At 38.3% G+C, this 13,604-nt stretch overlaps 1 protein-coding gene across 1 annotated transcript; it reads left to right on the top strand.

Annotated features, from left to right (window-relative positions):
• Positions 1–9,442: 9,442 nt before the first annotated feature.
• Positions 9,443–10,192, top strand: LOC125841151 (uncharacterized). Its single transcript, XM_049520194.1, is given in 1 exon segment — positions 9,443–10,192. A coding segment is annotated over 1 exon segment (750 nt).
• The last annotated feature ends 3,412 nt before the right edge of the window (positions 10,193–13,604 follow it).

Genomic DNA, 13,604 nt, shown 5'->3' with positions numbered 1-13,604 from the left:
AGACTTACTTGAGAGGTAGCGGTTCATTCCAGACGTGCCCTCAAGTTATCTATATTTATTGTTTTGTTCTATTCTAGAACCTTACTATGAGACTTGTATATTTTATTCAGATTCCGTATTAGAGGTTTGTACATGTGACAACCAATTCTGGGGTTATGTTGAGTTTATTTAAAGACTTCCGCTTATCTTTCTATCTTATTCTTGTTTTATTAATTCCGTATCTTCGGGTTTTTGAGTGTTAGGCTGACGTGTCCGGTGGGGTTTGGACACGTGCCGTCACATCCGGTTTTGGGGTGTGACATTTAGTTAGTTGCAATAACTAAAATTTCAAGGTCCAGAAAATTAATTAAAATTAATAAAGTTTAAATGAATTATGAGTCAAAAGTCAGCAGTATGACTATATGAATAATGGGAATATGAAGCTGAAAATATCAAAAAGTCAACTTTATCGTAACATCCATGAACAGAATACACAGTTGACTTCCAAGTTTCCTTAATTTTTTTTGTCCTCCCAAGTTGGCAATTTGGCAAATTGGTGGATCTACCTTATTATTTATATTTTAAATGACCACCTGTAAAGCCGAATAGGACTAACACGTCTTTTGTATTACTATTACTTTGTACTTGTTGAATTCAAGCATAATCGTCTTATTTAAAAGTGTAAATTAGTTACTCCCTCTGTCTCAATTTATGTGACACATTTCGGACTTTGTGTTTCAAACAAGTCTATCTTTAATCGTAAATTTTTCATTTATCTTTAAAATATTTTGAATTATCAATTATTGGGATTTATAGTACTTTTTATGTAGTTTACAATGATATAAATTTCATTTTAAATAATTTGGAGATTCTATAAACAAATTCTCGATCAAATTTAAACCGTTTGATTCTCAAAAAATGAAATGTGTCACATAAATTGGGACGGAGGGAGTATATTACAATGATGAGCTTGAAGCCTTTGTTTATGAGTAAAATGTCGTGGGATCTAGTTAAGTTTTAGTATAATATAATTAAGTTGATTTTAAAGAAAAGTTTAGTGAATATTTCTACTCTTTCCTTTTCAATTTGCATGTATATATAGTTTTTGTTTTTGTTTGTTTTTTTAAAAAAAGAATGTCTTTTTCTTATTTTTGGTAATTCTTTAATTCTAAATTTCTGTGACATGTTTAAGACGATAAAATTAAAGGATATTGTAATACATTTTTGACATATCTTTAATTAGTTTAAGTTCAAAATTTAAAAATCTTCTTTATTTTCTTAAACTTTATATTAAGCAAAAATCAGACAAACAAGTTTGAGAGATTAACGTCGTCCATGCAACACTTCAAATTAAGAAACAAATTAAAGTAGCTTTGTCCTACTTACAAAGCAACAAGAACTGGTTTTAGAATTATAGTAGGTGTGGTTTGGAACTGGTCTCAAAGAAGCAACACACAATGATAATCAGTGGCGGAGCCAAAATTTTCAATAAGGGGGTTCAAAATATAAAGAAATAGACACATGAAGTAGCCGAAGGGGGTTCGATATCTATTATATATTCCTAAAAAATTATTTTAACCATGTATAAATAATATAATTTTCCGCCGAAAAGGGTTCGAATGAACCCCCTAGCAATAAGGTGGCTCCACCACTGCTGATAATATGAAAAAGAAAAATAATAGCAAAGCCACCTTAGGCGAAGAATGGTCAGGTGCACACCCTTAACACAACTCATAAGAAAATTTGCATATTGTTCACCAAATTCTACATTATGCACTTTAGTCAATTTTATAGTTAAAAGTATATTATTTTTATTAGGAAAATATATGTAGTTCATATCGAAATAATGATGAATTTTGCAATACAAAATTTATATGAAATATTTTGGGATAAACGTGCAACGCACGTTCCCATAGCTAGTATTATACTAAAAATGGAAAGCCACAAAACTAAAAGTTAAAATACCATTTTACCTCTATCATAATTAAAAATGTTATAAATATCTAATAAGTTAACTATTAAGTAATTAAAATATTTTCACAACATTTTCACCTCATAACTAAATTGCAAGCTAAAGAGTTATAAAGTGAACATATTCATCTGTAAGTTACAAAGTGACCCGTTAATTATCTAATTGATTATGATATTATGGATAAAGACTATGTCATAAATGTTACTCTTGTAACAGTAAAAACTTAGAGGGCCAAATCAATATATATAGAAACTTATGAAAATTTTGTTATGAAAGAGGGTGAAACTATCTTTGAGATGAACTCCAGATTCACCTCCATCACGAACGAGCTTAGGTGCCTGGGTGAGCCTATCCCAATCAACAAGCAAGTTCACAAGATTCTCAAGGTCCTTCCTAAATCTTGGGAAAGCAAGGTGGATGCCATAACTAAAGCTAAGGACCTGATGACTCTTCCCATGGATGAACTGATTGGGAACCTTCAGACCTACGAGCTAAACAAGAAACAAGGAACGACGGTGAAGGAAGGAAAGAAGGAGAAGTCCATTGCGTTGAGAACATCTCAAACTTAGTCAACTGAAGAAGAGGATGAGATGGCATATGTAACTAGAAGATTTCAGAAATCATAAAGAAGCATGGAGGCTTCCAAAAGAAAACCTCTGCCAGAACAGCTACTGCAAATGATCTCTGCCATAAATATGGCAAGCTTGGTCACTTCATGAGAGACTGTCCCAGTCAAAAGCAGGAAACTCATGACGCCAGACCTCGCAAGAGGGACCTGGTCCCCGACAATGCTCGGAGGAAGGCTCATGCTGATCAGTTGGTAAGAAAAGCCTTTGTTGTATGGGGAGATGGTTCAAGTGAGTCAGAAGAAGATGCAGAAAGCAATGAAGATGTTTCAATGATGGCAATTGAAGATGATGAAAGTATTTTCAACTCCATTTTCTCCTTGATGGCTAAATTCGATGATGATGAAGATCCAGATGAGGTAACTCTCTTTGATCTAAAGGATGTTCTAGATACTTTTCTTGTTGAAAAATTGAGATAACTTGCTGCCCTGCTTATTGATTCTGTTGATGAATGAACCACTGAAAACTTAATGTTGAATGAAAAATTAAGTTTGTATGAGGGTGAGAATTCAGCTCTCATGTCTCAAGTTTCTGAAATGAGTTTAAGGTTAGGTACTCTAGAAGCCAGCAACATAACTCCTGAGAAGGATCCTGGCACTTCAGTGGGTGGAAAGAGAAAGATTAGTAGCTTTGAGGAAGAATTGGAAGAAAAGCTTAAAATTTCTGAGTATAAGCTAGTTGCTTCACTTGAAACTAATTCCCAACTGAGAAAGGATCTGAGTAGAATCAAGGAGGAGCTAAGCCACTCTCTAAGGTGGACCGATTCCTCTAAGATCCTATCTAACCTGTCTAATCAGAGTTTCAATGGAAAGAAAGGGCTGGGATGTAGACCAATAGAACCTCCCTATAACCCTCATAGCAAATATGTGTCTGTATCTGATAATTTGTTGTGCACTCACTGTGGGCATAATGGTCATCTAAAAGAAAAATGTGAGAATCTGAAAAACGCAAAGGAAAAGCATGTGAAATTTGTCTGAAAACAAAGATAAAAGGGAACACAAGGGACCTAGTCTCCGCTATCGTTTCAGTAAGAACACTTTGCCCCCCTGGATAAGAAGGTTTCTTATTAAGCCTTTTGATAATTATTGGGAACTCCGTTTGAAGTGGGTTCCTAAATCTAACAAGTGATTATTATGGAGAAGAGAGGAATGAGTCAGTGCTGGTACATGGACAGTGGATGCTCAAGGCATATGACCGGAGATACTTCAAACTTCCTCTCTTTGAAAGCACACCATAGTGGTGGTGTGTCATTTGGTGGTGGAAAGAAGGGTTTTATTCTTGGTATTGGCAGAATAGGGAGATCTGATGATAATTCTATAAACAATATACACTATGTGGAGGGTCTGAAATACAATCTTTTAAGTATTTCACAAATATGTGACAAACGGAATGAAGTCAAGTTCATGGCCGAAAAATGTTTGGTTACAAACTGCATTACCAAAATGATTGTCATGTCTACGACAAGAGTCAAATATATGTATGTTGCAGATCTGGACTATATTGAGGGAAATGTGAGTACTTTTTTGCTGAACAAACTTGTTGCAGGGGACCTGGTCCGCGGACTGCCTAAATTGAAGTTTTCAAATGATAAAGTATGTGATGCCTGTGCTAAAGGGAATTAGACTAAGTCATCATTCAAAGCTAAGAAGGGAATCAGTACAACGAGACCTCTGAAGCTGCTCCATATGGACTTATGTGGACCTGTCAGAATCCAAAACAGAGGAAGTAAGAAATATATTCTCATCATTATTGATGAATTTTCCAGGTTTATTTGGAACATGTTCCTGCGGACAAAAGATGAGATAGCTGGACAACTGACCACCTTTGTCAAAGCCATCCAATTGAAGATAAATTGCAAGATAGCCAGTTTTAAGTCTGATCATGGTACAGAGTTTGAGAACTCTCAACTTGAAGGTTTATGTGCAGAAAATGGAATCAATCATAACTTCTCAGCACCGAGAACTCTTCAGCAAAATGAGTCGTTAAAAGAAAGAACAGAACTCTGGTGGAGATCACTAGAACTATGATGATTGATTCAGGACTTGCAATGAACTTTTGGGCTGAAGCAGTTAATACAACATGCTATGTGACAAACAGATGACTTATCAGATCTGCCATAAAAAAAAACCCCTATGAGCTGTTATATGACAAAAAACCTTCAATTGCGCATCTTAAACCATTTGGGTGCAAATGTTTTATGTTGAATAATGGAAAACATGATTTAGGAAAGTTTGATCCTAGGAGTGATGAGGGTGTGTTTGTTGGGTACTCATTTACAAGCAAGGCATACAGGGTGTTTAACAAAAGAACTCTGTGTGTTTGAAAAAGCGTGCGTGTCAAGTTTGATGAATCTGGTATAAGGAATGAGAACAGTGAGGACTACGAGTTCTAGAAGGTGATGAACAAACAACAGGTTGATCAGGGTACAAAAGAGAAGGAAGCAGAACACTCAAGATAACCTGGTCCCTCAGTTCCTTCACAGAAAACATTGTCAAAAAATCTTGAAGAAGATGAAGGTGATTCTGATGCTGACAGAGAAGAAGAGATTACCAGAAAGTCTGGATGGAAACATCAATCTTTACATTCACAGAATTTCGTGGCATTGTCTACTGCAGAGGCAGAGTACGTGGCTGCTGCGTCATGCTGTGTACAACTACTGTGGATTAAGCAGCAGCTGGAAGATTTTGGTGTACTCACAGACACTATTCTTCTTATTTGTGATAACACTAGTGCCATGAACATGGCCAAAAATCCTGTCCAGCATAAAAGAACAAAGCACATAGGTGTGAGGCATCACTTTCTAAGAGATAATGTTGAAAAGCAAAATGTAGTGATGAGGTTCTGCAAGACTGAAGATCAGCTGGCTGATATCTTTACAAAGGCTCTAAGCAAAGAATCCTTCATAAAAAAACAGGATAGGGTTGAGGATGCACAAAAATACATGATTCCTTCACAATATTGTACAAATTTCCTTCTTACTGACTATGCTAAGGAAGGCATGTGTCTATACTTGTTTTAATGTAGGTCATAAAAAGATTCATTTTAGGTACTTTAATGCAGGTATGCACTCATGATATGTCTAGCTGAATGAATGATTTAATCATACTACGCAGGGTTGCAAAGTAAGAAGGGGACCTGGTCCTCATGAGGTTAGTATTACTTATGCTACACTGTCTTAATTGTCAACATCACTACCACGTGTATGTACCTCATTCATCGTGTTAGTTTCAAGCGTCTTTTCATTTTTAAATCCATCAGTCGCCACTGTTGGGGACCCGATACCCTTCTAACTTTTCTTTAGAAAATCCATAATTAAGTAAATAAAAATTCATTGTTCTTCTACACATTTTCTTGAAGATTCACTACTTCTCTCTCAAAATCTGTTGTTCAGTACTTCCAACAATGCCTAACTATAATAATTCCTTAAAGACCCCACTCTCCTAAGAAGTTGAAAACCTTAGTTCAATCGACTTCTCCATCCCTACCCCTGATGAATCTCCCTCAACTCCAGTCATGGGGGTGGTGAAATGGTTGAGTCCGTCACTCCTTAGACCGAAGTCGTGGCCTCCCTTGTTTCTCATTCTGATAAAGTCTTGGTCTGTTTCCCCACCCTAGTGTTGTCCGATGAAAAATCTCGGAGTTCAAAGGCTCAATCTGTGGTGAAACCCAGTGATGAACCTTTCTCTGAAGAAACAGAGGTTGGGTCAATGGCTGTGTCGTCTACCATATCTGAAAGATTGTTTGAAGGAGATCTGCCAGAGGGAAGGGGTCCGGATTCGCGTATACTAACAACAGGGGCAAAACTGGTGGTTGTTCAAAGTCTAGCCTCACTAAGAGGGGATACTCAACCTACATTGTTGGACTAAGAACTCAGGTCACCGGATCAGGTCTCACACGGAAGTCAACCCGTGTTTGACCAAACTCCAATTTAACTGGGTGTTGAGGATGATGGGGAGGAAGAAGAAGAGCCTCAACTAAGATGGAGAAGCAGAGGTGTGTGAGGAACAAACCCTTCACCAATTAGGGGTAATGAGTTGGAAACTGTCAAAATATTGCCTAAAGATGTATCTTCTGCCACACGCACTGATAGCGCAGAGGAGAGAAAAAGAAAGGGAAAGGGAAAGCTTGCCAAAACTCACCTAAAGGGTGAAAGGAAGAGGTATGGAATGAGAAGTGTGACTCAAAAGGTTCTAGGAAGCGCTATGGAGACAAATGTTGCTCAAACTGAGAGAATAAGGAAATAAGACAAGTGGGATCACTGACTATAGAACCCATATCTACCTCTGTGCCTGTTGATGATAGTGAGACCCAATCTGATGATATTGTTAAGGTTGTGGCAAAACGAAAGAGGGAAGCTGAGGAGGAAAGGGTGAAATCGAAAGGAACGCAGAAAAAGGCAAGAAAGTCTATAACAAAGAAGGAAAAAATGACAAAACAAAAAAATTCTGAAAAGAATAAAGGAGTGAAAAAGAGTGTGGATACATAACCCGTAAAGGGACATGATCCCAGGGTTCAAACTCAAAAAGAAAAAGAGAAGATGACGAGGGAGGAGAGAATAGCAAAAATGGAACACCAAAAAGTGTTAAATGGCAGAGTCTTTGACATTGTAACAAAGTTTGGTATGGCAACCTTGTTTAATGCTGTCACCATTCAAGAATGAAGTCATCAATTTGAACCACCAGCTCCGTATTTACATGAACCTGAGGTGCGTGCTTTCTTCTACAATATGGAACTGCTGGAAGACGAAGGAATCACAACCACTATCAAGGACATTGCAATATGCTTGGATGAGGAAACTCTAGGGATCATTCTTGGGGTGCCTGTAAAAAGAGTTAGAACTATTGAAGGCTGTAAACCATCTGGGGAATTCACCAAGCTTGCCACCAAGCGAGGAGAAATTAAGCGTGCAGGGCTGCCCAAGAAGCTTCTAAAAAGGGAATATCAGTTGGTGTTTGAGTTCGTTAAGAAAGTGCTGGTGCCTAGGACTGAAAAACGTTCAGTGGCATTTGCTGCTGACTTATTTCTTATGGAGAAGCTGGTTGAACTTGAAGAAATCAATCTTTTTTCCATCATGTTGGAGCACATGCACAGAGTTATGACCTGGAAACAAGCTAGGCATGGCATTCCATATGGGTACTAGCTGAACCCCGTCTTCAAACATTTTGAGGTACCATTAGGAAAGGGGGTACCAGGTACCACCAAACAGATGTTCACTAAGTCCACTCTACTGGAATGTGAGTGCATGGAGGGACCATCTAAGGGTAGGTCTCAGGTAGCAGCGTATCTGGAACAACAGGCTACTCTCAAACGGGAAGTGGATGATCTCACACATCTTCTAAATGACAAAGAGGTTGAAATTGCTAAACTCAAGTCTGAACTTCAAAAGGCAATATCTGGGGGACCTGGTACCAATCATGCTAATGAGGAGGTGCTGCAAAAATTGAAGGATGAAAATGTACTACTGCTGAAGACAAATGTCTCACTCGGACCTCAATAGGCAGATCATCAAGGCTCATGAAGATGCAAATGAGCGCATGTTGCTGTTTATGCGCACCCTCTCTCCCCTTCCCCCTCCGTCCTAAATGTGTCTCCCTTATAACTCCTTTCGTTTTGTTCACTCTTGTAGTCTGAATTCCTATGTGGCTTTATGTTTTGACTGAATGACAGTGGTTAGTTTATGTGATATAATGCGCTCTCTCTCTTTTGTGCCCTGTTCCTGTGTGATTTTATGATCTCTTATTGCTCTCATACGCATGTTCTGTGTGGCTTGATGCCCTGAATTCATCCTTGTCTTACATTTTGACTTGGATATGTTTACTGCTTCACCCTTTCAATGATGTCAAAAGGGGGAAGTTTTTGTGTGCAATTGGCTAAGGGATTAATGGGGAATACCAGTTATTGATTAAGGGGGAACTCATTAAAGGGGAATACCAGTTCCCATACTACTATTTGAATGAATTATGAGATGAGTTATGCAGGTTGTTTGTCATTATCAAAAAATGGGAAATTGATAAGTGCTTATGCTTCTAGATGTTTTGATGATCTCCTCACAAGTGCAGGGACCTGGTCCTTTGCAGAGCGTGAATACTCGTCCAGTTGTCAAAGTGCTGTACAACTGTAAAAGTTGTTCGTGTCAGGGAGTTGGTGAAGCTGCAGAGTACTTCACCAATCAAAAGCGACGAGGTTGTTTGTATGTAGGGTAATAACTCTTCATAGTATATATCAAACAACAAACAACATTATTCATTCATTCATTCAAAGAGAGACTTTCAAGCTTCAAGAACAACAAGGGACCTGATAGAAGTGCTTTCATTGCTTTTTGTACCAACTGTATTTGTTTGCTTGTAATAGTTCTTATATTGTAGGATTCGTTTCATTTGTTGAAAGAAACGTTTCAAACTTGTGTGAATCATTGTAAGAACTAGGTTAAGGGTTACTTAGATTCTTACTCTAAAAGTCTATATTAATCGGTTAGGATTAGTATAGTGGGCAGTGTTGTATCTGCTCTGGCTCAGCTATGTGATAGGAGGTATTGCTTAGTATGGAGATTAGCAGACTAATCTCATTTTGTAAATTCGCTTTTACTTTTGCTTGGAGAAAATTAGTGAAAGAAGTTTGAAAAGTCCTGGCAGGTCAGGTCGTGGTTTTACTCCCTTGAGCAAGGAAGTTTCCATGTAAATTTGTTGGTGCAAACTTTACTTTCAGTATTTACTTTACTGTCTGTTATTGTAACTGTGTTGAGGACCTGGTCCCATCTATATTCGTGGATGCATACATTCCAATAGAAACCAATTAAAAAGAAGAGTTCGAGGACGAGGACAAGAAGGAAAAAGAAGATGAAGGTGTGACGAATGAAGTCAAAAAAATGAAGCATTTTAGCCACTCCCATGCCTTGGAACTCTCTGAAGTTCAAGAAACAGAGGAGATACTCTGCTCAAGTTGTGAGGATATACTTTATGGCATTGCTTACAAATGCACAAAACGAAATTGTGAATTTACACTCCACAAATAGTGCTTCGAGTTACCAAAAAAAATATAACACGATTCCCATCCTAATCACCCTCTCACTTTGTACCTTACTTTACCCCAACGAGACTCCATGTGTTTTGGTTGCAATGCTTGTGGTGAAGAACCAAAATCCTTTGTCTACGAATGCCTCAAATGCAACTTTAGTCTCCATGCTAAATGTGCTACATCTTGGCCTGAAACTGTGACTCGTGAGGATCATCAACACTCTCTTGCAATCCAATATAAATGGCCTTTTTCAAGTGACGAATATGTGAATATCTTTTGTGAGGTTTGTTATGGACTTTGCAATGATAGCAACTCGCTTTATTATTGTGGCGAGTGTAAATTTGGCACGCACCTGAAATGCGCTACAGTTAAAAAGGAAGATGGTTCAAACCTTGAGAACGAAGAAGAAGAAGAAGAAGAAGAAGAAGAAGAAGAAGAAGAAGAAGAAGAAGAGGATTACAAGAATATGAGTGATGAGCAGAAATTGTTGATGCTGATGATCAAAGGTCAAGGTCAACAAGCAAGGCTTAATTTTCAAGCTCAAATGGCATATATGAACACCCAAACTATGGCCAATATGTTCCGTCATCGTTATTATTAAAGGTTTCCTTTTCTTCTTCGGAAAACAAAATTTAAACTCTTTCCGTACTGGATCACTCTATCTGTGTTATTTTGTTTGTAATGGTTGTGTTTCCAACACTTGTATGCATCTCAAGTATTCTAGTTATTTCGATTTGTTTTCGGTTAATAAAGCAACAAGGTTGATCTTACATTCTATGTTTCTGCAGTAATAGTCACTGATTGAGAAATTACCAAAATGATATTTATAACGTCTTCGGATATTAATTAACAAAAACCTTTTTGATATCATTACATTGTTTTTAACATTTACAAATGATTACACTTTCAGTTTTTTGTATAGTATATATACTAACCTACCACCGTACATGTTATGGGTATGGGTATGCTATATATGTGAGCCATGCCCGCTAGCTAGAAGTAGTTGGTGCATGGAATGTGGCATACTATGTAGTATTACCCGGTATTATTCGTGATGTATTTTTTTCAGTTTTGTTAGATGATCTGCATAGTTATTATTTCCGCTCAGATTATGCATTATGGAGATTCCAAGTTCGAATAGAAGACGTCAACACTCCTCTATCAGGTCGTGATCAGGGTGACTATCGACAATGTGTCCCATACTCAGCAGCATCAAGGAATCACTTGAGTCAGTCTCGGTGATGACTTTCTTCAACTTGCAGTTATTTGTTAGGACAAACTCGTCATATATAAATCACAGTTCTGTTGTGAGGCACGATGTCTTTACCACACCTAGTCACCCGATGAATTCTCCTACCTACTTCCCCTTATCATCTCTTGCAATACCTTTAAACCCTGTTAACTCTGAATTCGATATGAAATTTCCATCAGCGTTAATTTTAATGAATCTGAACCAAATAAATGACCAACTAATGTACCCAGGAACATCTGGTAAGATCTAGTCACATTTGCTTGTACTTATCCCTATTGATATTTTTTAATTTTTAATAAATGTCCGCTGGTTTTGCAAGCTAGTTGCAATAATCAAAACTTAGAATAAGATGAATTATTAGTCTATAGTCAAAGGTATTGTCACGCCCCGAGCCTACACCCTGGGCGGGACCGGCACTCGGAGACCATTGTTGGCCCCAAGCAAACCCTTGGCTTGGCTTTCTTAACTCAGCAGAATAACTTCATGCAAAGCAAAGTCATAAGACAACTTAACTGATACAAATCTGGCCATAAAGGCACCTCGGGTCTCAAAAATAGAATATTTACATATATACATAGATGAGAGACTCAATACTAACTGACTGACTGTCTACGAAGCCTCTACAATACTGAGATGAATGTTGGGACAGTCCCCACAACATCTGAATAGAACAAAACGAAGAGAAAAAAATATTCAAGTCCTCCGAAAAGAAAAGAGGCTCACCACTGACTCTGGAGTGCTCAGCTGGATCAATGACGTGCATGATGCTGATCCGAGGTACCTGTATCTGCATCGTCATAAGATGCAGGCCAACTGGAATCAGTACATGGAATGTACGAGTATGCGAGCTGGAAAACTATGCAACAAAGGCTAGAAGGAAAACTGGAAGAAACTGAATATCTTACCTGGCTCAACTCAACTCAACCTGACTGACTTCTCTCAATATAAGGCAATTTAAAGCAAGTGCGATATAAAGAAAGACTGTTTAAAACATATTATAAACTCTGTGTGTATACAAAGATACAATAAGCCTGAGATGTATGTAGAAATACAATGAACTGATGTATATAAAAATACAATACTTTCTGAGTATGAAAATACAATAACTGCTGTGGGAGTTTCTCTAACCGACAACCATCACATGAGAGCTATAGTGATGATACAACGATCGACCTCACGCTGCCAGAGCATCTTATACCCGGCCAAAGGTATAAGACCTGAACTGCCTAATGGATCCACTAGTCTATCTGGAAAAGGATTCATCTAAAAAGTATGATCCTTTTCTACCCATGGTGGCTAACATGGTTCTATGGGGGTTGTGGGTTCTTTGAACGCTCCCCCAATTCGGTGCTCGATACTACTCCCAAAAAATGTACTGGCTCTTATGTTTTTAAAACATCTGTTTTTCCTGCTGATTGAGATAATTACTCAAAAACTAGCCCGAAAGCTCTTTTGGAAATCTCAATTTCCAACCTTGTTTAAATGTAAAAACATTTCTTTAAAACTTCTTTGGGAATACATAGTTCCCTAATAACTTTGAGAAAGGAACTCAACTTTAAACTCTTTACTCAACTTGAAACTCTTAACTTAACTTGAAACTCTTAACTTAACTTGAAACTCTTAACCTAACTTGACTTGAAACTTGAACCTTAAAACGAAGGTAAAACGTTTAATAACGACTCTTGAAAAGCTTTAGAGAATTGCTTCAACTTACTTCTTAACCTTGCTTGACTTGACTCTAACTTCACCTTAACTTCGATCCTAACTTGCCTTGAATTGAACTATGGATTCAAGGTATATGATCACATGTTTATGGATTAATTCGGGATGTCTAAATGTACTTTAGAGTGTTGGGAACAACTAGGAAACATAGGTATAATACCTAGGAACATGCATGAAAGAGTGGGGAATGAAAGGGGTAGGTTGGGGTCCTTGGTGCTCTGCAAGGCGCGGAGCGCCAACCCTTGAAGTTCAGAAGGGTCTGGCTGGCGTGCCGCCCCAAGGGCTGGGCTTCAGAGCTCCTCTTAGGGCGCGCTGGCAGGCGCGACGCGCCAACCCCTAGCCCAGAAAACTTGACTTTTCTCCCTTGTTTTGCCAACTCTAAACCACCCTTACTTCAATGGATTCAACCCCAAACACTAAAGATCATAAAATCCCTCAACATACAAGAGATTCAACTCAAACACACAACCAAATCATGTCCCACAACCAACAATAATGTCATGCCCCGAGCCTACACCCTGGGCGGGACCGGCACTCGGAGACCATTGCTGGCCCCAAGCGAACCCTTGGCCTGGCTTTCTTAACTCATCGGAAACTTACTCAACAGAATAACTCAATGCTATGCAGAGACATAAACAACTTAAATGATACATATCTGGCCAAAAAGGCAACTCGAGTCTCAAAATAGAATACTTACATATATACATAGATAAGAGACTCAAAACTAACTGACTGACTGTCTATGAAGCCTCTAAAATACTTAGATGGATGTTGGGACAGACCCCGCAACACCCTAATAAACAAAACTAAGAGAACAAAATAACTGAGCCCTCTGGAAGCAATGAGGCTCACCCCTGACTCTAGAGTGCTCACTGGATCAACGGCATGCAGAATGCTGATCCTGGGTACCTGCGTCTGCATCATAAAACGATGCAGGCCAACTGGCATCAGTACATGGAATGTACGAGTATGCGAGCTGGACCGCTAAAAACAACTTAAGCTTGAAAAGGGATACAAAAGAGAACTTACCTTGGCTCTG

The sequence above is a fragment of the Solanum stenotomum genome, chromosome 1 (genome assembly GCF_019186545.1).
Source record: "Solanum stenotomum isolate F172 chromosome 1, ASM1918654v1, whole genome shotgun sequence".
NCBI lineage: Eukaryota > Viridiplantae > Streptophyta > Magnoliopsida > Solanales > Solanaceae > Solanum > Solanum stenotomum.
The sequence above is the reverse complement of the archived record's forward strand: the minus strand, read 5'-3'. Positions and strand labels throughout refer to the sequence as shown.